The sequence below is a fragment of the Dendronephthya gigantea genome, unplaced genomic scaffold, assembly GCF_004324835.1.
Source record: "Dendronephthya gigantea isolate DGI-Jeju-01 unplaced genomic scaffold, DenGig_1.0 000036F, whole genome shotgun sequence".
Classification (NCBI taxonomy): domain Eukaryota; kingdom Metazoa; phylum Cnidaria; class Anthozoa; order Malacalcyonacea; family Nephtheidae; genus Dendronephthya; species Dendronephthya gigantea.
The window spans coordinates 766,266-792,907 of NW_021163046.1; the positions used below are offsets into that span (position 1 = coordinate 766,266).

General features: G+C 37.0%; 2 protein-coding genes across 2 annotated transcripts; both read right to left on the reverse strand.

Moving 5' to 3' along the window:
• Nucleotides 1-1,671: 1,671 nt before the first annotated feature.
• On the reverse strand, nucleotides 1,672-5,779 carry LOC114525981 (ras-related protein RABA2a-like). The gene is made up of 3 exons (XM_028547454.1): nucleotides 5,277-5,779; nucleotides 3,902-4,039; nucleotides 1,672-2,470 (listed from the first exon to the last, which is right to left on the reverse strand). The coding sequence occupies exons 1-3, from the start codon at nucleotides 5,344-5,346 to the stop codon at nucleotides 2,010-2,012; spliced, it is 669 nt and encodes a 222-aa protein (XP_028403255.1). The 5' UTR covers nucleotides 5,347-5,779; the 3' UTR covers nucleotides 1,672-2,009.
• A 333-nt stretch (nucleotides 5,780-6,112) lies between these two features.
• LOC114525951 (hemicentin-1-like) lies at nucleotides 6,113-16,318 on the reverse strand. The gene is made up of 7 exons (XM_028547412.1): nucleotides 16,137-16,318; nucleotides 10,340-10,624; nucleotides 9,762-10,130; nucleotides 9,118-9,396; nucleotides 8,593-8,961; nucleotides 7,788-8,065; nucleotides 6,113-7,269 (listed from the first exon to the last, which is right to left on the reverse strand). The coding sequence occupies exons 1-7, from the start codon at nucleotides 16,189-16,191 to the stop codon at nucleotides 6,967-6,969; spliced, it is 1,938 nt and encodes a 645-aa protein (XP_028403213.1). The 5' UTR covers nucleotides 16,192-16,318; the 3' UTR covers nucleotides 6,113-6,966.
• Between the last annotated feature and the right edge of the window lie 10,324 nt (nucleotides 16,319-26,642).

Below are 26,642 nucleotides of genomic sequence, written 5' to 3' on the forward strand. Positions count from 1 at the left end.
TTATTCCAGTGTTCCATCCCAACCTATTTGTTGTACAATGAATATACTTACAGATTTTATGATTCGAGCAAGCACACGGTAGGTTCAATGCGACTTTGATTAGGATTCACTGAATCCCACTACATAATCCTTGAGGCATTTTGTATAGAAAGGGCAAATTGTCCTTTCATCTAAAGTTATCTTATACAACCGCTATTTGTATTGCTGAAGAGCTTGAACTTTTAAATGATTGCTTTATTACTTGATTATAATGATCGCACTTCATTTGAAAATCCTTATTTTTACAATTTTCTCTTATTTTATTTACTTTTTCTAGATACATGAAAACTTGGATAAAATAAAAAATACGCTTTGGCCCATATCTCGCGCGGCTTTGAAGCTCTCTTTTGGTAGTGAAAAGAACACAAATTTACGAAAGGGATTAAAAAAGTTGGCAAATGCTGTGCATGAAACAATATGGCCGTTGTATCGTTTGGTGAGATTGATGTCTCATAATATATGAACTAAACCTTGAATAACAGTAGAAGGAATTTCACATTTCAAGGCAGATGAATGCATTCGGAATTTGGCTAAAAGTAGTCAGCAATTAATAGTTTATATCTTGACAATACTCTCAGACAATATAGCTCTATGATATTCACTTTATAATAGCGTCTACATACGACCATGGCTGAAAACAAGTTATTTCACGTTTTCACAACTCTTTATTAAGTAGAGCGACTCGTTACCAGTTCATTTTTCCATTTTTAGATGAAGGGGAAAATAAAACCTCTGGACTTCAATTCACATCAACTGACAGAACATGTCAAACTTTATCTGGTATGTAGCTATCAACAATATTGTTGTCTGTGGAAAAATGCTAGTCCTCACGGCATGAATCGTAACTAATTTAACTCAACTCGTAGTGAATATAGCAAAAAAATTGACTTTACACTTTCAACCAATTAGCTGAATTCAAAAATTCGCGCTTTCGAATACCCTGCGAAGATTAACCGAAGGTAGGCCGAGTCTGCGCAGAACTAACAACACTTCTTTCCACATTCCTTACAGACATGTCTCGGTTCAAAAATCACCAGCGACCGCGTAGAATTCTTACGTCATGTCACGTTTGTCGAAGCTGTAGAAATTGCTGTCGTTGATTTATTTCCGGACTTGTACTTTATTGAAGATTATTTAAACCTCAAAGTGGCCCAATCCATGAACTAATTTCGATTATTGTGTTTCCGCTGGAAATTTCTCCGCGTTCCTTTATGTTAAAGGTTGATAAAGTAATTCATGCTGAATAGAATAGTGAATAGTTTGAAAACAAATTGAATGCACCGGTGTAATAGATTCATTTAAACTATGCATTAAATTGAGTCAAGTGAAGTAAAATGAATCAAATTGCTCTATATTCTGACCTGATAACACCGTTTAAGTTATCTGGGGCCGGTTGTACGATAGCTGGAAAGCGCTATCCACCGGATAGTGATTTTGACGACCGTTCTAAAAATGCTTGAAAAGCGATAAAATTTGATCTGTTGAACCACCAATTATTAAAGGGGATCCTCGATTTAGGAATACTAAGATTTAGTCAAAGCTATAGCAAACAACGGGAGATTTTAAAGCGATTGAAAAAAAAACAATATCCGGTATAACTGCAACTTAACTACAACATTTCATAAACATTTTTTTAATGAGATAAGACTTTACAATACAAGAATTCACATATCCATGGCCAGAGGAAATTCATCCTATATTAGTTTCTGACATTTATGTTCCACATATTGAACCTGGACAGCGACACCAGTGCGCCGGACAACGTCGTTCTCCGTCAACTTCCGAGCATACAGGCTTTCGTGCAGACACGTAAACCAGCGATGCCGTTATCCCAGATGTAAACTGCACATATAGTTTCAAAACATTCGTTCATCTTTGCCCGTTTTTGCGAAGCAAAATAGCGTCGAAATCAGTTTTAACTTTACTTTAATGATACAACTTCTCACCAAAGAGCGAACGATACCCCGTGATTACGAACAACAAGATGGCCGAACTTTATCTGTGTTGGCATCCTCCTTTAAGCGAACCGAACTCTCTCCGTTCATTTTTTTATTCAGCATCGATGCCTGTTCATTCTCGGCCTCGTTCCGATCGCTCTCCTGTTCGCGAACAATTTCGTAGATTTTGCGCAAAGTGCTCTCAAAAGCAACGTCGACATTCATCGCGTTCAGAGCCGACGTTTCTACGAAGTGCATTTTGTTTTCAACGGCATAACTCGACGCAGTCTCCTTTTCGACCGCGCGCAAATGGCGCAAATCGACCTTATTGCCAACAAGCATTAAAACGATTTTATCGTCCGTATGCTGTCGTAACTCGTCGACCCATAATTCGACATTCTCGTAACTCTTCGTGTTTGTAATGTCGTACACTATAATGGCGCCAAGTGCCCCGCGATAATACGCACTTGTGATCGCCCGATATCGTTCTTGGCCTGAAGAAAAGAGTTGAAACTTTCCTTAAGGATCGTGTGCTGTATGCATGTAATTTTCCTATATTAATAACATCGAACTGCATGCAACTATATGAAAATTTGAGACTTTAAGTAGGTCAATGTTTTTACAGTGTACACACACAGGTCGATGATTCGGAACAAATATTGTTTATTGACAGGATATGTTAACTATTTCATTCAGTGAGAAAATGCGGATAAACAATTAGATTTAGACGTTCAATATTTGAAACTCACCAAGAATTCTTTTAAAGCGAACATCAATGCATATGTGGTACGGCTTTTTATGAGAAACATGTTCAGTAAATTTGAATTTAGGCTAGAAACTTATCTGATGTCATAATGCATAGTCCTTGACTGCCTCGAAACAAGACCTTGCATACATGCTTCAAGCAAATCTCTTAACACCGTTTACCTACTACTGTACGGTATATACCGTAATGTTCCTAAATGCTCACAACCAATCACGAATATTTTCACAACACACGCGGAGCTTGACTCAGCCGCATTTATGATTGGCAGGTTCTTTGTTATTCTGTTACATTGTGTGCAATATTACATGCAGGCATAGTTACCGACGCTTTATTTATAGTTGAAACGACATTTAAAGTTACTTTTTTTCTCCACTTAAAGTCAAGTGGATGAGCAAGACGTGTTGCGTTAGCTGAAGGAATAGAATTCCTGAACGAATAACTCGACAATATATTCAGCAATGCAGCGTATAAGCTTAAAAGCTAGATAACCCTCAAATACCTAAATTGATAAATTTTGTCATGAAGGACATAGTTATTAAAATACCTTATTTCTCTTGAAGATTTAGGCCGGTTTACGACTGATTTTGCAAACTAAGAAACTTTAATCCATGGCGTCTCGATGTATTCAAAATGATCAAAAAACTGTTTGTTTGTTTAACTTTATTTTCGCCGTGTTCACTGGCTTTCAAAAAATGCGGTTCATCATATCTTACTTGAACGATCAGGACTGAAGTTATATTTATTCCGACATGCATGTACTCATTAACTTCCAAGAGGTGTCAGAGCGCACGTTCAAAACAAAAGGTCAGATGATTTCAATGAGGGTACTTTTTTATAGGACATCGGAGATGCACATTGGAGATGCATTTTAAAATTTGTTTAAGATAACCTTGGAACTCCTAAATGTGCTAATATTGTTTCAGAGTAGTTTTAGCAACTTTCTAAAGCGTGAAATATGTTATATATTTCTCTGTTTCTCGAAATATGTTTCGTGAAATATGTTATATATTTCTCGAAGCTTCTACTATATGGATTAAGTGAAGAAGCTATCAAGACATCTCGAGAAGTAGTCGACGATCTGGCGATCTCTTTTGTATATTTTGACAGTTGCTAAAACGACTTTGATGAGATGAGCACTCCAGTGTTACATCAGTCGTACCTGCTGTGTCCCAGATCTGAGCACGAATGATTCTTCCATCAATTTCTATATCTTCATGAGCGAGTTCCACGCCAATGGTTGGTTTTGAGCTCAGTTGAAAATCATTCTTTGTGTACCTTGTCAAAAGCTGGGACTTGCCTGTGGAATACAGGAAGATACAGTTAACACTTGGTACGGAAACTGGCCTTAGCAACGAGTTTTTTTTATCCTTGATGTATTTTGAAAGGCGACTTTCGCACGCCGGATTTATGTCAAAAATAGGAAAGTATATGTTTTACAAAATGAACAAGAAAAAAGAAACCAACTCGATCAGCGCTTTGCTGAGGCAAAATTTTGTAAAATGAACTGTAAAATTTGGCACAAACCGCAGATTATACGACTGCTTATCAAAGGAACCGTGTAATATTAACTGCCGTCGATAAAAGGGAAAGATATTACGAGTGTTTTATCCATTTTAGGTGGTTCAAACCGCAAGCATACGAATCGTGTAAGAAAGTTTGTAAAAGTTTTTGTCGTCAAGAACTCGTCGCTATTAATCAATATCTTGTACAGTAACTATAAAGCATATCTGTTCATTCATTTAGCTCATATTAAAAAGCGATTATCAACTCGAATTCTGCTAATAATTTAGTGAATACTATACGTTCTCTCTAACAGCTGATGTATCATTACGAGATATCTTGATGAGCTAACAACGACTTGCCAATGTGGATGATAATATTATATATATATTAATCAGATATATACGAAACTGAATTGGCTGGGGCGGCATGGTATGGCATTGGTAATAAACTTTCCATATCTGAATATGGTCCCCCACGGTCAAAGCGATAAAATAAAGTTATAATTTACTTATACGGTGAGTTTGAAGCCACTATATAACTGAGAAATTGATCGTAACCGTTTGGATTTGCCGAGAAATACTTAACGGTGCATAAACAGTGCGAACAAAGATATGGGATATGGCTTTATTCACAGAGTCAATAATATATATGTAATATATAAACCCAATAGTCCATCTCTGTATAAATATTTATCCATAGGATTAATATCAATCTACGACACAAAGCATTAGGGCAAATTTTCGCTTCCGACAGACCCAAACATCTTCTTCAAGTGTATAACGTCGAATATAATCAATAGTTTTTGGGAAAATTAAAAGTTTACAGTTATAATAGTCAAAATCAACTTCATAGCGTTCATTGAGTATAGCTTTATACACATATACTCCCATATAAGGACTTTATATCGTAAATTTCACGAAATTTTATGTTGTATTTCGCGAAAGTCTAAGTAAATATGGCAATAGTTCAGTGCAGAAGTTATAAAACAGTTCTCAGTCACCGTATATACGACAGAAATCATTCAAACTTACCAACTCCGCTGTCGCCTATCAGGACAACTTTAAATAAATACGTGTATGTCTCCTCGTCGTCTTTCGACATAACAACACGATAACGTTCGTTTCTATTGAGCTTAAAAGCCCTCTAAGCTATCCAGGTTTTTGTCAACAGCAGATCGCTGGGCCTCGCAAGACACGAGCCGCCAAATAAGTCGGAAAGTGTTGATATATTGTGTGTTTCTTCCCCGATGCTAAACGCCTGCCAAGTCAGTCGACGCTCGTATTGATAGACGTAATAATACTAGCATCTCATTTGAATATTCAAATAAGTCCATGTTTTTAAAGCACTTGAATTGACAACACGACCGAAATATCAAAAAATACGATTGCAATATATATCTTAGGTTTCCTTTTGAACGCTGTTCAGAACGCAAAGCATCCATACTTGCATGCTAAACAAATCGTGTCAGACCGAAAGGCCTTATCAAAAAGTTCACGAAATTTTAGATGATTTCAAGCCACGAATATACGTGATTCAATATCAGTCGGTATAAAACGATTAATGATTATATGTATTGTAAATGTATTTGGGTCAAAATAGCTCGTTAAATCGGTAAAGTGTGCTATTTTGCTTTTATTTTATGTCATTCCTTTTAATTTTCGCCATCATACCCATTAAAAAATAGTTTTCAATTGCATTGCCATATAGTTCTTTATCATTCAATTGCCATCAATAAAACAGGCTTTCGACCGCGTTCCGGTAATGGTCAGCGGTTTACTGCATCAAAGAAACCGCTGCAAAAGCAAAACGGAGGGGCGACTATGCCTTTGAAAGTATTGGAATTAATACAAAGAAATCAATTCCTTGATAAAATTTTTAATAATGCTTCTTACATATTCCACTAATAACGAGCTAACCACAGTTCAATTAAACATGTCTTCCGCATATGTTTTTAGACTTTGTGTATATATTATGTATCAATACACAAGCCATATATTTCCCGCCGTACGTTTGAACGCGTTGTTTTAATTCAAAACTCTTGTTTTAAACTAATGACCGCTTGTCTTTACACGCTTGCTCAGTTAAAAACTCTATTCAGACTGATCTATTTCGGATATGAAGAAAACACAATTCATAGGCTTAAACCAGATCAAACTTAAACCAAATAGAGCGACACTGCTCTCATGCCCGGCTAAAAAACAAGATAACTAAAGTGTCATCAACGATGCAGTAGTAATTGTCGATTCTTGAGTACATGAGATAGGCTCTTGTGTTTATTGACACACCATTATGGGGAAACCCGCTAAAAGGAATCTCTCGATAAATATAAACAATGAAAAATATTCGTCATGTTTATATATATAATATATTTTAAAACGCAGATGGATGGATAAACTCTATCCCTTTGGCCAGCTCGATTTAATTCGATATTATCACAAATTTAAGACTTTCATCAAAATTTGAACCAGCCCATAGTTGATAAAAGTTCTTTGTTACTGAATACGAGCAAGGTTTAATTCATTGCCTCAGATGAGGTGTTCATCGTTGCCAAAAACATTCGCATTATAAAAGCGTAAACATTCAGACAAAGACGTTTAAAATGCATATAGTCAATAATTAAAACCATCTCGACGTCGGCTCTGTCATAATATACTACCGTGAATTTAAATGAATAGTCGTTAGTCTATCCTTATTTACAAACTGCTCGGTCGTTACAACGAATCACACATCCTCCTTGAGCCATCTTGTTTCCATGACCTTTCTTTTAGTAATTTTTCGTGAACTTGGCTTCGTGGTGTGGACAATGCTCTCCTTGAGAGCGGCCTTCCGCTGACGCAAGCGGTAGCCTAGCAACCCCAGCATAACGGAGATTATAAGCACGATGGTTGAAAAAAGAATGACCGGGGTTAGTCGCGACTTTACCGAAGAGTTTTCGAGCGATTTTTTTGTTTTCTGGAACAGTTTGATTTGTCGTCGATTGCAAAGATCCTCGTCACAGCAACACAGAACTCCGACAAATCTTATCTGCAACAACAGAAAACTATAGTTGTCAAAAGTTCTACTGCTAAATCAATTTTTCCTAGATTTAAGAATTTCATGCGCGTAATTAATACGAAATACTTCTGCTGCAATGGACCTTATGCATAATGACGTATCAAGCCGTGACGCCTGCAGGGAATTATGGTTTTAGTAGTCACGGCAAAAAATTCAAACATCAAAATTTCCCGCCGTGACTAATAAGACCAGAATTGTCTGCAGGTGTCAGAGCTTGTTACGTCATTATGCATAAGGTCTATTGTTTTTATACAGAGCTGACTAAATTCAATATAGTTAGAATTTGACTATGGCTATGATGTAAAACTTGAGAGATTTGAGAGTAAGATTTGTGAGCGGCATCAAGCTTTGATAAAATTTGACATTGACAAAATCACACCGATTTTGATTTCAATTCAAAACTTGTTTACAATTTGGTTTATCGAATTAAATACGATGCATAATGAAAGATGATTAATTGAACTCTTGACGATATTCTATAAACGTACCTCTTTACATTCGCCCGTGGTAATATTGTGCTCAGAACACAGCCCTTTGTGATCGCAAAACAGTTTTTCTTTTCCTGTTTGCTTGCTTGACAGGGCAGCACAAACGCCTGTTGTTTGACAACGAGTTGTGACGTCGAACTCTTCAACATCGTTGAAACAGCGGCGAGTTTTAGTTGCCGTTGACAGTGTTGTGGCTGCCTCTTTCATTGTCGACATAGTTTCCGAGGTGCTCTGTGCTTCTTCCGACAAAGCGACGGAAATTGGCTGGTCGAAAAATTCTAAAATTTCAACAAATATCATCGTTGGATCGTGTTGCTAATTTCAGCGGGAAAAGGTTCGGTTAAATTTATGTGTTGTTTATTTTGGCGGGAAAAAGTTCAAAACATCAAATCCTTTCGTCGGGCTAAACAAAACCACTTTATTTTAGCTTTGTTATTTTCATTTTGTTATACACGAAGTTTAAAAGAGTATTTCATAGTTGCAAAACACAAAGCGACTGAGGTTTTGTCGAAATATTAACGCAAGCTATATCGCTGTTATAAATTTGACATTTATAAACTATTACTGAAATGAATACAACAGTAACTTCGTGTTTTTAAATGCACTTTCTCTTCGGAATCCCGCGAAAAATCTCCTTCTTTAAATCTAGTTTTTATGGTAAACATATTTTTTAGACATAATTTAAGTTTTGCGAAATGTTTTTAATATTGAAAATATGAAAGAATCCTGATAATATTCTCAGATTTTCCGCACGCATCACATGACATAGAAATCTACATTCTACGTTCAAACGTTAAGAACTTACTTTCGACAGCAGGTTGTACTTTCAGAAAGGCACTTCTGTACGCGTAGCCCATGAAACTGCTTGTAACCAGGCATGTATACAACCCTTCGTCTTCCATTGTCAAATTTTTCAACGTCAAATAAACCCCTCTCTTGTTGGGCGGAGGATGTCCGTGATATTTTGGATGGACGACGGTAAACAACGAGGTGTTGAGAAGCTCCTTTTTTGTAAAACTCTTCACGGATTTGTCCCATTTTAACCACCTGTAGTCGACGAGCGCGTCGCTTGTATCAGCACAAAACAAAGCGACGGAATCGCCGACCATTGCTGTGTTGTCTTTAGGGTAGCCAGGAAGAAGAACGGGATGGCTCGGGAACAATGGCTGCCGTGCTGCGAAGAAAATAGAAAACATATATCTTAGAATAAACTATAAACGCGCTACTGATAGAGTCAATTGATGAATGATTTGATAAGCTGGTTTAGAAGCTGTCAGAATCAGAACTACGACTTGGGTTCATACACACAAAGGTTCATTTATAAGCTTACCGAGAACTTTCAGCTTGAAATTATGCTTGACGCGACCAAAGTCGTTTTTTATTTTGCACGTATAAACACCATCGTCGTCACGTAGAACGTGTCTGACGAGCAATTCCGATTCACGTATTTCGTGTTTCTCGGTTGATTCTAAGGGTTTTCCGTTGTACAGCCATTGATACTTGAGTGGCGCCCCACCACGGACGAGACACGAGAATGTGACGTCTTCATTTTCCACGCTCGCAATGAAATGCTTCCGTTTGTGTTTGGGAACGAGGAATTCAGGAGGATCTGAAAGGGTACATATGTATAGAATGTGTAATAAGATGACGATTGGCACTACTTCTAGGGGAAAATGCGATTGGGAGGATAAATGTGGATGCATAGGATAAAAAGTGGATGAAGGGATAAATGTGGATAGGGGTAGAATGTTGATTAGGACAGAGGTCAAAATGTGGATGTAGGGGTAAATGCACACTCGGAGCATAAACGTGAATGGGTAGATGATATGAGGGTAAATGTGGATTGAGGGGATGAAATGTGGGTTTAGGGGATAAATTGGAGAAAGGAGATAAAATAAGGATGAGGGGCTGAAATATAGATTGGATGTAGATAAAATCCATGTGGGGTTAATTCACATCTATTCTTAACATTACCTGTTCTTGAAACAGGCGTGACATTGAGAAACGTCGATCCATGCGTCATACCATCGCCATTGGACAAAAAGCATGTGTAAAAACCTTCGTCTTCTTTGGTGATATGTTTCAATTGCAGTTTTACGCCGTGGAACCTTCCTTTTTCTCCCTCAACTGTGAAAGGCTTGTATTTCATGGGGCTCAACTTCCCGTGGCCCTTCTCGTGAAGTCCGGTAATGTCATCCAAAGTGTCCGTCTTCAGCCATTCGTAGTGGGTCATTTTTGGATTGGGCTGTTCGAGGCATTCCAGCTCTACGCTGTCACCGACCCTAGCTGTGACTGGTTTTGGATAGCCAGGAACTAGAACTGGTATGGATTGTTGAACCCCCTCTAAGCAACGAAGATGAATATAGTGTTGAAAAATCTATCTTCTTTCAACTATTCTACAAGCAACGATGTGATGGAGACGAATTCCTAACGATTATTTAAATTTTGTGCAAGTGATTCAACTCTGTATTTGTGCTGTATTCATATAGAGCGATTCACACAAGCCTACATCTCCAACAATACTAAAGGTTTTCAAATACAGTTTTCATTACCTAAAATTTCGAGGCTGTAATTGCGTTTGATCCAACCAAAATCATTTGAGACGATGCATGTGTAGACGCCATTATCGGAAAGTTTCGGTTTACGAAATTTCAAACTCCACTTGTGATCTTGAAACACGTTTGCTGTGGTTTCAATACGCCGGCCATTTTTATACCAGTTCACGGTGAGTGGTCCGTCACCGTTTGCTTTGCATTTTAAACTGAGCGGAGTGTTGATAGGCCAGGACACATACGTTTGTTTAATTTTGACGTCCGTAAAACTCGGAGGATGTGAAGCTACATTGGAAAAAACAAATCAGTCAAAATTACGTTAACAATGTATAGATGTATTATAGGTGGACAGATAGATATTTTTCGTTATCTGACAGCCCAATGGCTGAATTACAAGAATTTTACAGATTTCTAGGAATTCATATCATAATCTATGATGTATAATTGTTTAGCTTTGCTGAATCTGTGCTCGTGAGTATTGATATTATAACTATCGATGAGATGGCTCGAAATATGGGAAGTGTTTATTCGATCACAGATTTTTTTTCAACCACGGGATTTCAGAGAAAAAAATGCTTCTGCACCGGTGTTCGTTTTAAAATTAGACAAAGACTTATAGTGACCCAAAAAATATTTATGGCAAAATATTCAATTTTACAACAAGTGATTGCAGAAATTGATTTATGTTGAAGATTTGACCGGATTTTGAACACCTGCATGGCCCTGGTAGAACACAGGATACAAATTCTGTTCTCGTGAGAAAAGATGAGGGGGTGCATCGAAACAGGAAGGTTTCTTTGTGGAAGGAAACAACGAGAGATCTACCTTAGAGATCCCACGACTTTCGTTTGGTAAGGACCGTGATTACCGTTTCACACGAGTGTCATAAGACATGAGCGTGGTCGAGTCCACGACTATCTCAAAGGTGAAAGAAACTCATCGTATATTGTGCCATCAAAACTCTATCGCCTCAGCATGTACGTTCAAACTGAACATACTTTTGTGAACTGGGGGAGTGATTATACGACAACAACGTTCACATTTACCAGTGAAACAAACAGTTAAAATCGTTTTCATACGGTTTCTAAGTAACTTCCCTTTTGATTTGATAATTTAGAGAGATTCAAACAGGTCAAGGCTGGCCACAAAGGTTTGTCATTATGCTTCGTGACCTCAGAACAAAACAACTTTTTACTAGTCAGTCTGTGAAGTGTAACAATGATCTTAAACTATGCTTTAAAAAAGAGTTCTTTGAGTAAAGAATAGGTCTTTGACAACTCTTTTTACTGTTGAACAATGTCGACGTAATATTGCTTCTAAAAAATGTGCTGATGTAACGGACGAAATAATGGTAAACAACGAACGAATTTTTATTAAAGATTTTCTCTAAAAAAACGCGGAAACTAAACCGAGTTAATCGCTTGCTAATAATGCCCAATCCACTTAAAGAGTTGAAATCGACAAGTGTTCCAACCATAATCCATTCGCATTAACTCCTTTGAAGTTGTCGATCATGCCAATACACTGACTAGGCCTCACATGTTGAACATCATATGCAAACGCTTTTTATGGGCAAAAGCATATACACTAAGTAGGATATTAGCCTCTTATAGGAGAAATCTGATTATGGCATATTCTCATAAGATGTAAGCAGGCATTATTAGATTTCAACTGTTTATTAGCCTCGTCATCACTTGAGAGATTGAACTTTGACCGAATTGCGAGAAGCAAAACAAATTTCCTGTTTTTTAAAATTTCGCGTAAGTTTTGGCCTTCTGCCACAGCAGCGTTGAAAAGACATCTTTGATATCCGTTGAGGAACAGGAACATTTTAATTTTGTGTGGATAATATCGTTTTAATATGCAGAACATTATTGTAATAAAGGCGGGAAAACTGACCGCAAAACTGAATCACATCGTGACGAAGGCGGGAAAACTGACCGCAAACTGGATTGATTGGTTAACAAGGAACTATCGTATTATTCTGCTCAGAAGAATTGCAAAATAGAAATCCATTCTGCAGTATTAAAACCATTATATATCTCCTGTTATTCTTCATGAAATTAGGCGAAATTTTATAAATATGTTAAATTTCAAACTAAAGCTCTGACATAAATTTTAAATCGAAATTTATCAGCGTTATTCTGGTAATTTGAATTCAATTATTTAAAAATGCTGCAGTATTTGGGCTAATTCTGTAGTCTGCATGCGCCAGTGCACATATCGATCGAGCGATTCGATTCAAGCAGCATCGATAATTCAGGCTTTCTGTTCCAAATACTTCATCTGATTTAATTGCTCTTCGCCTTGGTCCAATAACAGCCACTCCATCTGGAGGAAATGAGCTTTCGCATATAATCAAAGCATTTTTCTCACTTGTTATAAAAAAGAAAAATAATATGCGTGGAAACCAACTATCATTGTTGATATAAATTGCCTTTAGAAAATTGTTCTTGTTTATTGCAATGCTGGGCATAATTATACATTATTCGGACTTGCTTGTCACGTTATCTCCCTTTACGGTGAAGGAACAATGTCTACGGGTATTTTGAATATTCATTTAGCCCTCTGACATCATTAATCTCCACAGACACCGCCTTTTATTATCTACAAAACTTGACCTGCTACGAAAAAACTTAGCATATACAATGCTACCAGAAATCAATAAATGATTCAGTATAGAAACTTGTCTGTTGATTGACAATCTTCCAGAAACTCGATTAAATGACATCATCGTCAGATTTCCTTAACAAGCTTGCTCGTAAACCCTGTTGAGATTTTGGAACTCAACGTGTTGACAAATTGTGTGATTCCTACGCGTTCACAGATACCGCTGCGCGCGTTACAAGGTCAGAACTTACGCAAATTAACCAAATTAGTGAATCAGAACAGCGCGTAAACAGGAACGGAAAAAAGCCCAGACCATCTCGGCGTTTCTACTCAATATGATCACAGTCAACCTCTTTGCAACACCTCACGTTATCACGTCGTGTCGGAACCCAAAAACCCTTCCCTTGTAGACTAAGTATTTGAGTCTATGCTCATCAATTTGTTGCCGGATGTCACTGACTGATGTAAAACCAACGGTACTGTAAACGCTTGTACAACACAGGAAATATAAATATTAGCACGGTTTTTCAAAAAAATTGGCAATCCTGATCAAAATTATTCAGTTCCGTCTTGTTGTGTTTCCAGGACGGTTAACAGGAGAGCAAGACGGATAATCCAACCCTGCCTTGTCTTTTACAAGGGAAAGCGAAAATATCTCTTCGATTTAAAGGATATCCTGACACTTGCAAAAGGCTCAATTTTAGTAATTTAGTTCAATTCATTTTGAAATTTGCTTCAATTTGTATACACTGCATGAAATCACCATTACAATCATGAAAAACGATAAATCCGGTTAAATAGTTTCTCCACATATCCGACCATAAATGGCATGCATGGTGCGCCTAGAATTTTATATTTTTACGAGAAAGTTCGTATTTCAGGCGGTCAATTGAATTGAAATACCCGAGTAACCCGACCACTGTCGTTTTGATACCAGTCACACACGTCCCCACCCTCTCTCTCACCTAGTCACATGAACAAAGTTATTCCCATGGCCAAAAGATATCTGCAGCGTGTATATATAGCGACTGGCTGCATTAAACCTATTTTCTAATCACTTTTTTTAATGTACTAAGTGAGGAATTTGATAATTCGCGAGAAAACATGCAAAAACAAACAACGAAATAAGCCATAGTTGTAGGCAATTATCCTCTTCAAGCAGTTCGATACGGCGATAAACAAAAAATGGAATTTCGAGGGCAGTTTACGATATTGAGCCATTTCTTAACACAGGAGCCAAGTCAGTAAATAGACAATACGTTTGCCTTCGAGTCAGTGTTTTTGCCTAAATTGTGTTCCTTGAAATCGCTGACAATCAGTCGCTTAAAGATTGTCACTTTCTATATTTAACTTGTTCTTTGAAATGATCTAACAAACTAATATACTAATATCAAAAATGATATGCCATTATATTAATTGGATTTTCGAATCACGACAGTCACGATCTACTTAGAGTTTCCACGTTAATTATAGATATAAAGATTAGGGGTAAATACTTGACGATTTTTTCACTGCAAAGAGCTCTTTGAATGAAAATATTCGAGATATCTTTGCATGGTTAAACATTTATCGCAGTTTTGAAATATCGTCGCAATAAAATGCAACTTTCTCACACCTGCACACGGAATGTTTATGCCAAGCCAAAAATCGTTTAAAAATCACTTTGTTCCGATGTAGTTTAACATCCAAAGAATGCACATTAGCATTGCAAAATGGCAATAATACTTTTTAAACGGATTTATTTGACGTCAAATATGTAGCTACATACGTTTCTAAAAACCTTAATTGACATAATACAGTTTTCAAAGACTGATACTCTTCAGGATCGCTTTCGCAAAGGTTTTTGCGGGGTCGATAGGGCTTAATTCACGAACAAAAACTCGAAATTTTCGGTTCCCATGTATGGAGACGGCTTAAGAAATGCCGAGCTAATTTGGCAACTTGGCTAAGTTAAGCTTATATTTCGCGTGAAAAAAAAAATCAGACAAAAGGGTAAATCCAAATGGATTATGTATTATCTACGTTGGTTAAAATCCAAGCTAATTGAAGCGAAGTTTTTGGCGCTGACAGTCCCAGGAAGAGAGTAAGTTTCTATCTTTGTGCACTGACGAACTTTCTTGAACAAAGATTCCTCTTTTACCAATACTTACTTCTTACATATGCATTTGAAAATTTCATATATTGACTTAAAAATATATTACACAATTAATATTTACGTTCGTGCAAGGCTTCCGATAAATCTCGAGGCTACATCGGAAATCAATAACATACGCCGACAATACTGAATCGGTAAAACATAAACACAAAATATTTGCGCGTCGATTTTGGCTTTTCAATTTTCCCATCGGGAACGGAAGACGGACTTCCACTTGCAGTGAGATGTTTCGTTATTGAAATTTTTTACATGTTTTCGTTGTGATTACGAGCGAGCAGATAGCGTTAATGTATCCATCCAGTCGCATTTCAAAAGTAGATATGCTATTTATTACCTCGCAATATTACACGACATTCCTGTCCGAGTAAAAATTCAGTTTTATAAGATAAAAATATAGTGATGCATGCATATACGCGCGGGCTCATTAAACCCCGAAGCAAAATAGTACAAAAATATGCACTGAGCCGGCAGGTGCCTCAATAGGGGTCCCCATTACCAATTTATCACAAACGCGTAAGCTTGTTAATGTATCTCAGCTCACGTTGTGCTTGAGATTGCCTTGACCAGGCACAAAACAAGATTATCGCTGCATTTCGGTGGGTTCACAGGTGCCGAAGTTTAGATGGATATTCCATGCGAGGACACAGCAGTTACGCCAAGCTTTTTCGCAATTTGTCCGTCTTACGCGAAGTTAGAAATGCGCGCTGCATTTCATAAGACCTCGAACAATGTGCCATTATATAAACACATTAGTTTCCAAAGGTTTTGTACACAAAGTTTGTTGTCTTAAATAACAAAGCTTGGAAAAACACACGCAGTCATTCGCGCTTGTTACCGTTTGAATGTATCTTTTTCAAACAGTAAACTCGGCCTATCGTCTCGAAAGAGTTACAGCCGTTCTAGTTTTATAAACAATGTTGACAGCGGAGGATAAAAGAATCGAAACTCGATGTAAACATTGCAGAATTTGGCAGAAGAACAACCCGCTTAGTGAAAGAGCGATATAGCTTAAAACACGTTAAAACTACGTACCTCGATTGCATAGAATTCCGTCCGCCCACATCAGAAATAGGAGAAAATAAAACATATTCGGCTGTAGGTACTGAGAAGATTATGCTGTGATGCGTACGTTAGCTGTTGAATTGATGGATTCGCGATGACTGTTCTGCTTACCACAAAGACTTAGAGATATAATGGCGCTTTTCATTCGACACCTCAAGTGTCCTACAAGTGAAGTTTCCGGATGTAGACTCTAATGTCACGCCTCGATTGGTTTGCGAAATGACGCTCATTCATCAAAAACTATTTATACATTCGATTCGAGACCAATCCCCTAAAACGCGCATCTTAGGACGCGACGAGATTCGTCATCTTGGCCGAGATCTTGGCGCAAAATCTCGGCGACCATATTCAGAAATATATACCAGTAATTGATTCCACCCGTATTCAACAATACCTATCCATAATCAAAGCGATGGACTTGGCAAACAGTTCTCTCAAATGTTTTTTCTGAAAAAGAAAAGGAAATACTAACTCATATCGCTTTTTAATCTTGTAGTGAGAAACTACGAAGTTTTCTCAAAATGCCTAAGTCATACAGATAAGCGACAACTATACGAGTCCATCGCGCCAGTTAAAGTCTCGTAGACAGCAAAACATTGCTAGCAAGGCCGAGTATACAGTTGGATATAGAAAATCATGACTGCATGAGAATAGCTATATAATAGTTAGATTTGCAATTCATGTGATTGTAAATATATACACCACAGTCATTTCGTATATTTAAAGGTGACGATTTAACGCTTTTAAAAGAAAAAATATGCACACAAAACTAAATATATTGCTAAGGGTAAGAGTAATTAAAGCTGTTTGTATCTGTTTGCGATAATATTGGAGTGTTTAGTAATCTAAAGTATTGCTATTTTTAACGTGTTCCGGCAGACATAAGTTGAATTAAATATATAGTTGACGGATCAAACTGTTTTTCCGATTTGGCACTCCTTTAAGAGTTCCCCTTCCGAATATATGCAAAGGTTTGCGAAACACGCAGCATCTGGGAATGCAGAAATCACTGTCAGTTATGCACACCTCATACGGTTCGTGTTTATCCAACAGCGCAAAACAGCCCGAAGTCTTGTGAACACGTATTCAAGTCTTTAGCAGCAGCTCACTGGGAGACAGGACAACACTAATGGAAAACAAACGTTGTTGTTTAAGTAAAAATTTTGCTGTGGGTAAACAGTGCGAAAAAAATTCAGGCCTTACTCTATATACTCTTCTCTAAGTAATCCTTTCCAATTCCACGTCAAATAAAACCTAAAGTAGCATATCTTAATATTACGGTTCTATTCAAGCGCTTATAAAAACGGTAAAATAAATATATGTTGTCTGAGGCGATGTGTACCTAAAATGTACAACCATGTACATCTACAAACTACCATTAATTGTACAGGTTGGTGAGGTTACCAAATTTACTTCTATATATCATGCACGCATTTTGATTGCGAAGTTGATGGCATATTTTGACGCGGGACGAATGAAATCCAACGCTAACTAAAGCGAGAAAACGCCAGTTTGGTTGCAAAGCGTCGACTGGATTACTGGAAAGATAGCTATTTTATTAAACGCGCGTATAAATTAAATATTCACATGCAAGATTTGCAGAGCATTTGTATTATTTTGCAACATCTCACCACTAATCTTTACTGCTTTACAGTAATCTGTGGTTAATCTTTTCTTAACTTAATCTTATCCTCAAGATTTGTATTGAAATTCAATTTTATCGCCTTGAACCTTTTGCTAACTTATAGACTATAACCACAATCTATATTCCCGGTGTAAGAAATTGATTAGCAAGGTATAACTCAATGTCGGCATGTTCAACTAAATCATATTACCATAGAAACGCATTTGACACCGAGATTAATCTACTTTATACAGTCAATATCAATGAACATGGCTCCCTGAAAGATTTTATTATGCGGTGTGTGAAAGAATATAAAAGAAACAAAGATATAGGGTGATATATCTTATGCGCAAAGGTTGCATTCATATGCGTGTACATGCAGTCACTATAGGAATAGAAGTAAAACGATTGAAAACGATTACTGCACTGAGCTATAGCTTTCTACTGAATAGTATTAATATAATCAAGATACATCGATTTTATCAGCTGTGTGTCAAGTGCGTTCGATATACTATAACGTAGAGCTTATGCATTTGTAATTTTCTTCTTTATGCTACTTAAAATATAGTTATTATATATATTCGTTCAGGAATGCCATATTATGCCTACAAAGCCGAATTTAAGTCTACAAAGCCATATTTCTGAATATACACGCCTAATTTACATGACATGAGTATTGTTTACGGCTAGAATACTCAGTTAAAGAAATACCAAGCATGCCTAGCCAGCCCAGGCTTCGGAAGTAACCATGGTTTTTTAACTTTGTGACACGTAAAAAGCCGAGGACGGCTGTCGCATCTCCGCACGAACTAAAAGTTGTTCAATTAAATCAAAATCACGGATCTATGCAGCATGCATCGCTTTCATTTTCTGGCAATGAACATGCGAATCAGTGTTTGTGTTAGAAAAAAATTATATTCAATCAGAATTCTTAATATATCATTTCATTCAGATAGAGCGGAATCTATCATAAAAATGATTCTATGTATTAGTTGGTGCATCTGGTATATATATTTTATGTATATATTCTTTCAAAATCTTGTGTTTTATACATCACCCATGCATTTCATATATAATAGAAATAAAAAACCATTCATCTATGTTCCATGTTGAGTTTGATGTCCTTGCGTTATTTAACAGTAAAACGTTTCACCCCGTGGGTCCATGAAGGAATGTCGTTGCTTAATTTTAGCCGAGACAAAAGAAAAACAAAGTTAAATGCATCCCAGACCGCTTGCAATTCCAAGTCGGGAGAATCTCGTAATGATCATTTATGGATTCGCGTTCATAATGGCTTTCAGTCCCGCTAAAAGCGAGCATCCTCCTAAATTTTAACATCTTCGCCGCTGAATTAATCACATCAGAAAATAGCTCATAAAAAATAGTCCTCCTTGACTGACTTTTGCATGCAAACTGTTTAACGAACGAGTTTCCTTGATTGCCTTTATTGATGTGTATATAATGATAGTATAGATAATCATTTGATGCATATTATTTATACAGGCATAAATATACGTGTTTGAGGTATAGCTGTCGCTTGCAAAATTCATCGCCGAAATTTAAGACACTTCCTGACTCTTCATATATTATATCTTCAACCTCATTCAATAATTGCTATCTCAAAGTTTGCAGTTTGAACTGACCTAATCTATAACAACCTGGATCGTTTTGTATTTAAGGTTTATACCAGCACCCCTCCTAAAGACACAGCTCCGCCCGACACCCCTCCTTTACAGAAAGAATATAGCGGAAAAGATGGTGAAAACCTCCCTTTCTGATGGCCTTTCTGATGGTATTTACAAGAAACATGCACTTCTACTTTGCATGTATTGTGGGGTATTTATTGGCGTAGTTGGGCTGATATAGAAATAAATAAAAGAAAATAAAGTATTAATATAATTCATATAAATCAGAAACATGCATGGTTTTCGTGCTTTCGATGCATTTATTGCATAGTCGAAGAACGCTGTATTTGTCTTTGTCTTTGTTTAGGCTATAGCTAGCGAGAAAAAGACGTGAACTGTCCGCGATTTTTGGCAACAAACGATAACCTTAGAACAAGGCAAGCATGTACTTTGTTGTTGATCTTCTTTATCGAGAGATTGTTTACCAATTTCTCGAAATAAGAAGTCTAAAGGTGATGGCACCATTCACTTAACGTAAATTATCAGATTCAAGATAAAGGTCTCATGATGTTATTGTTCTAAACGACTACACGACCACGAGGCAGAAAGCTTTGCGAAGCGATCGAATTGCGAGTTTCTTACAGAGTTTTGCATGTCAAGTCTGACTTAGAAAAGCCATTGCGAACGAAAATATTAAGCTAATGAACTTACTTTTTCCAACAAGACAAGCCTTGATCATCGACGACTCAGCCATAAAACCCGTCCGATTCCTGTTTCAACACACAGTCCGGTGAACATACAAAGCTGTAGTTGTATAAATGACACCCAGAAATTTAGGGATTATACACGCCAAGTTTATGTATTCGGTGTTTAAGGAGATACCCAAATCATAGTTCCTTGCTGCGATTCGTTTAGAATCTCTGCAACAATTTGAGAATTCTGCCTTCTTTAACTATTTCTGACACCGCAAAATCTCTTCCAATTTGACAACGCTATACAGTATAACACTGAACACCGTACAGCATGTATGCAAATAACAGCTTTGGATTTCTCCGCGAGTAATCCGCTCTGGGCTCAAAGCACAATAGACTTTTGTTCCCATGGAATATAAAAGAGCTTCGATCTATTGTTTTCCAACAGCCTAAAGTTGGATTTCCAATTGCAGAGCTAGCGAAACATTAAACATTTAAATGAATGAATTAGTCATACGATTAGACTACCCTCAATAACTGAATAGGTTTAAAAATGGATTTACAAAGCCATAACTTTAAGCAAATATGCTACGCCTCAATAAAAGGCTGTTTTATGACACGGCGTATTGGAACGTTTATTTCCCTATTCCATTGTTTTATAATTTCCTGATTTTACATAAGATTTATATTTATACCAACGCACATGCGTTTATGTGTCAACAGTTAATCGTACACAAGCCTTTCTCATCTCCAATTCTCCAAAAACTACACCGGTGGGATCTCGTTCGCCAAGCCGGTATATATCTTGGGTGGTGGGATACTATGAGACGGGTTAGGACCTTTAGGGGCCGTTGTGTACAGCTGTAAAAGTACACGAAACATTCATCATCTTTATCCTAAAAATTCCCCTCCCTCTTGCATCATTGGCAAAGAAAGATTAGAAAAGAAGCCTCGGGATTTTGTTGCGGATTTTTGAAAGCAAAACTGTAATGGATGAAAGTGAGTTTACATGATACTTTGGTAACAATAGAAAGCCAACAAAGCATTTAACTGGCGTAGGGGTGATTGGCTACGCTAGTAAGGGGCTGTTTACATGAACCCGATTACCCGAGATTCAACAAAGCGTGAGAGGACTTTGAAGTATTGAAATAAGTTTTTATGACACCAAACAAGCACATGCTATTGTTGTGGTGATTATACGACTGTCAGGATCATGTTATCTGCTCATTTTAATACCAGTCAAAATCATCTCACGCTTCGTTGAATCTCGGGTAACCGGGCTCACATCAGCCCCTTAAAGCCCAAAGTTGTTCTTTTTAACCTGGATGTTTCACAAGAGAATCTCCCATGTTTACATGAACATCGTTTCTCCTTGCTGCAAGAAAACAGTCACTATATATATATCGAAGCAAAAAGTATACCGATTTTCCGCGTACCTTAATCGTCATTCCGTTTTTCCGTCCATCGCCCATGCACGTAAGAACGTTCAAGAGTTTTTCAATCTTCCCAGTCTTTGCATTTGGAATAGGGAATTGCCATATCCAATATTGTTGGAATTTATCAACTTTGATCACAGTGGAAGGAAACGTTTCCGGATTCTCGTGTGCTTGCTTGACAAAATTCTTCAGGAAACCTTTCAACGCCGCCTCTGCATTCTCCTGGCTTTTAGGAATTGAGAGCCAGGACACTGAATAAGAGTTCAAATCACTTGGGAGCACACTGATTTTTCTCGGCCACCAAATCGTGAAGACGATACGCTCGTTCGTTCCTTCTACTTTAAACGACAACGCGATTGCTGATCGCCTCAAATTTTTCTTCGCACAGAAAGGTCCGACCAATGTGATTTCGGCCGTTTCCTTTGCGGCTATACGCCAAGGAACAATATCATGAAGGTCTACGCCGTTCTCTTCCCATCTATTTCAAACACAAAATATAAGTTGTTCGATTGTCGTGGTGAGCTTGGCCATCCATGCTTGCTAAATGCAAGTTCTAAGTTATCATATTTACTTAGTTCTTCAAAAATTGATTGTTTACACGTGAACACCGAACAGTCAAGTGAACACCGAAGTATTAGCACAGGCAAAATTTATAACGAGACTAAAGCTAGTTTCGTGTAGTTTCAACTAACATGCTCGAGATTTAGCGGGGAAGTTGCATTCCCCCTCTCCTTTTTGGTCGATTTTAAACCAGTATACAGCTTTATGAACACTCAACACCAGAGAATTTTCATTCAAGATACTCGTACCGGGGTTTTGAATTGGCTATTGTGTGAAAAGAAGTTCTAATGGTAGAATAAAGTCAGTAGTTTCGATTCTGTGATTGAACCGTACCTCGGATCAGTCAAGATGACAGGGGCGTCCTCAGGCGAACCGTTCTCCAAAGTCAACGTTGTTCCGACTTCCGCTGTGATTCTGTCGAATGCAAAAGTCCCCAGCGCAGAAAGTCCACCCAAGATGAGGCCACCAGCAACAGACGTAACGATTCTTTTTTGTAACAACGCCTCCTGAGCACTTGTGACAGTGTCCAGCACCTAAACAACAAGATCAACACCTTTATAATGATCAAAAACAAATTCAAACTTTTTTCTTCTTTACACTAAAAAATACTAACACATTACATCACAATGATACAAGACCCAGAAGACAAGATTGTATTTGAAAGGTTAGGAAAGTTTGTATGAGGCCCCCTATAGTTCAATAAGTATAAAGTTTCTTGCATATTTTAGCCAGCTATAGCGAACCAGCCAGTTATTCTTTTTTCTATAGATCCTACGTGGTAAAACTATATATATAATTATAGGGATAACAAGATACGATGTGATATAGAGTAAGGCTGTTGAAACTGCATATTTGCAACTGAACGCTGGTTAGATTTATGAGAAAAAATAGAAGTATCAAAAATGATGTGTTAAATCTGGGTTGCTCTTTCCAGTATACGAAAGCTGGATAGCGCTATCCACCGGACAGTGTTTTTTTTTATAGTGACACCATATATACAGTGCTATACTATATTAATAGCTTCTACACTACGATTCACAGAAAATTACCTCGAAATGCAATTGCATACTTTCCTTGCCCGAAGTCATTTGTCCTAGCATTTGAAACTCTTTGTAATCTTTGTATGAGTAACTGCCTTGGGCGTTTTTGATGGGAATGATGTAGGTATCTGTAGCTTGCTTAAATTTCTCGTACAAAAGTTTTAATCCAGCTGTGGTAACCTCCTCGAATTGACTATGAACAGCGTAGAGGCCGTCCTTTTTGTCGAAAAGCACACAGGAAGAGGCATCTAGTGCTTGTGGACGAGGAGAGATTGCTTCACTAGTATAGCACAAGACACCTAAAGTAGTTAGTATACACGTAATTTTTCAAGCACCACGTCCAACTCAATCGGCCATTTATAAACTGATCGCTTAGTCTACTGCCTGTCGAAAAACCTTTTTAGAAGATTTATTGGAATCGTGGAATGATTTGAGGTATTAAAAGCTTTACTTCGCGCAATAATTCACACAAGCGCTTGAGTTTCTACATTGATAATAGCGAAATTAAAGCCTATTTTATTTGTAGAGTACATTGCCATCCATATGTGCAGTCAACAACCGACTTTAACACAAAAACTAAAGACAAATTTACATCGGAATTGACTAATGACTTGTGCACGACATTGACAAAATGGATACTTTAAGATTCAACAAATTTTAAGATTCAGACGTGACACTCAATCGTCCGAGATAAATACGTCTATATGACACCGCAGAAATTGGTGTTGGAAGTCAGATATCTCATCAGTTGCTCACATTTGAATCCTAGTATTCAGAAACTGCTGTCAAAGAAAATACTATCAAATAAGTTGAAAACAAGTTCAATTTTTCTTCCAATATCGGTTTTGGAAACTTTTGAAGGCTCTTCGTATGCATCTGCCACCGTAAAATGGCCATTTTGAGACATTTTCAGATGATTTGTTTTTGCCGTGTGCAAGCTTCAAATCTTTTGTGCAAGAGATATTTTGTTGAGTATTTATAAATCTTTTAGCTTGCCGAATTTAAAGTCTAAGTATTGAGAATTACGGCTAAGTCTACCAATTTCCACGGTGTCCGTCTATATCACTTTGACTCTCCAGGTTTTTTTAAGCATGTGGGTGAAATTTTTGGAGATAACAACAGTCACCTTTTCCTGTCTACATTTTGGAACTTTGATAGATTTCGCTTTTGAAAAATAGATTTCCATAATAACAGGTCTTGATTTGAATGTTATAATTATTATCAAGACACATTCATCGATATAATAATTATGCTCACCAGCCGGGTCGTTTTCCAAAAGTGCAATCTGTCGTGCGCCCCCATAGGCCTCGGTGGCAGCCGGAATCATGAAGGGCGGAGGGGAAACCGAGTGACCGTTGGCTATGTAAATCTTTGGGTCGATCAAACGGCGTTTACCCATGTTGTTTGTTATGGTGAGAGTGAAGAAATTGGTTGGAAGGAAATGGTCCAGGGCAAGTTTTACTAATTTACTGGAGATCGTTTGACTGGTTCTTGAGATCGACCTCATCATTGAAGGACCTATGTCAAAAATAAAAATTTGTTCATTATTATTATTATAAAGTTCAGGTTATATTTTAAAACCATTATAACATTTGGACTCCTATATATAATATATAATTATCTGATAGCCAACTGAACTTCGCTTCGTTAAAAAAACAATGTTTCCCTTGTATAACATGAGTGTAGAAATACTAAAAACTAGACACTTACTGTTTAAATTAGGCAGAGCAGACTTCGTATGAGCAGCATCGTCTGGCTTTGATATCGTGATTGTTGAAAAAACGACCATTAAAAATATTAGTCGTGACATCGTGTGATTTACGGGGGTAGAAGTAGCTTGTTCGATGTCTATATAGAAAATAAATCAACACATATGTCATATTTTAACAAGAGATGTTCCTATCTATTCCCAAAACGGCACAACTACTCTAGTCAAAGGCTCGCTTTCATCCAGAATTTCATCAAGAAATATGAAAATGATTCTGTGTTGATATTTCATATTTGAAAGCGCTCGCAGGGAGCCTTGAAAGTAGGATTTTGCGATGAGGAGAATTGAGCTTTTACACTTGATAACTTTACACTTTTACAGCCGCGATTGCAATTGGAAAATCGCAAATCAGGAATCAAAAATCATGCATCGTTTAGATTTTAAAAGCCAAAATATTTTGAAATATCGCGCGACAATCCGCAAAAACGTATATAACAGTCAATTCAGACATTTCATGAATATGTTCGCTCTTTATTAATTTTGGTACTATATAAAGGACCTGTTTCAGACGTCGAACTTTTCATGCGCTTTTAATGCAGATGAACTAAAGTCTTTGCATTCGATTGAGCACATGAAAAGTTCAACGTCTGAAACGGGCTGAAAGTAATTCTATAGAGAATACTCTATCAGAGCCTCTAAACCGCAGATATAATCAAGGTCAGTATGTGATTGCATTTAACGTAATTATAAATAGAAAACAAATGTTCTTATTTATATATTGTCGATATATCAGTTGAAGACAGATTTAAGAATAAATATTTTATCTGTATCGCTTAAATAAATAAACACATGCAATAAAATCATGCATGTGCATAATTGAATTTCACTTATATCAAAATTAATCTCACCGAAATTTGACCTTTGGAAGCCTGTCCTGGGGTGAAAAATGCAAGAATTCACGAAGCCTTTAGAACGGTCTTTTAAAACTCCAACTCTTGTTAATTTCTAGTCCTTTTTAAATTGTTTTTTACCACCATGCTTAGACGAACCGCTTCATTGAAAATTCGGCAGATTTACCAAACATGCAACAAACTTTTTTTATTTACATTTTTATACCCTAATTTGATTTCAGCTTGTGTGTGTAAACAGATGTCCTGGAAAAACGGCTAAAAACGTGAAATCGTATCATGAATTTCGTAGGATGGCTCGATAAAATATTATGTTTACTCTATTCTTGATTAATCTTAATTCAAGGGATCAGAATATTAACAAACAATGTACCTGTTTTACGCAGACAGAATCACTTGAAGTTGAACAAATGAATTGTGTGGTTGGTCGATTTTAAAGTCTACAATTCGTTTTCTTTGTACTCTGTCTTTTAATTGGAAGCGGTTGCACAACCAATCACAATCAACTCTAAGCTCATTCAGTCCAATGTTCAGAAATTTACGATTCAAAATGTAATATATACAGCTTATTTAATGACGAATATCTTTCTAATATTTACCTAATAACGAGTTTGATGAAACCCACTTGTTAACTTGGAAATTTAAATTGTCTAGGACAAGTGACGACTTACGACCGAATATATATCTATTTGTCTGGAGGCAGTTTTATATGACTTAATGCAAGCATAATAGGTAATCATGAAGGCTCATCATCATCTTCCCAGCGCTTACAGTTTATAATTATACAATTTCAAAACAAATAAGTTTATATAATTATAAAATTAAATTAAAATCAAATTTAATAAGTTTATAATTATGTAATTATAATTACATTGTCACAAA

Bases quoted from the DNA above. Each gene is read 5' to 3' on its own strand.
- LOC114525951 (XM_028547412.1), bottom strand. From the start codon at position 16,191: ATGTTTTATTTTCTCCTATTTCTGATGTGGGCGGACGGAATTCTATGC. The intron at 10,625-16,136 runs GTACGTAGTTTT...TTTCCAATGTAG, and splicing joins CGGAATTCTATGCAATCGAG to CTTCACATCCTCCGAGTTTT. The intron at 10,131-10,339 runs GTAATGAAAACT...TTCGTTGCTTAG, and splicing joins TTACAGCCTCGAAATTTTAG to AGGGGGTTCAACAATCCATA.
- LOC114525981 (XM_028547454.1), bottom strand. From the start codon at position 5,346: ATGTCGAAAGACGACGAGGAGACATACACGTATTTATTTAAAGTTGTC. The intron at 4,040-5,276 runs GTAAGTTTGAAT...TGTATTCCACAG, and splicing joins GATAGGCGACAGCGGAGTTG to GCAAGTCCCAGCTTTTGACA. The intron at 2,471-3,901 runs GTACGACTGATG...TCTTTTCTTCAG, and splicing joins TCAGATCTGGGACACAGCAG to GCCAAGAACGATATCGGGCG.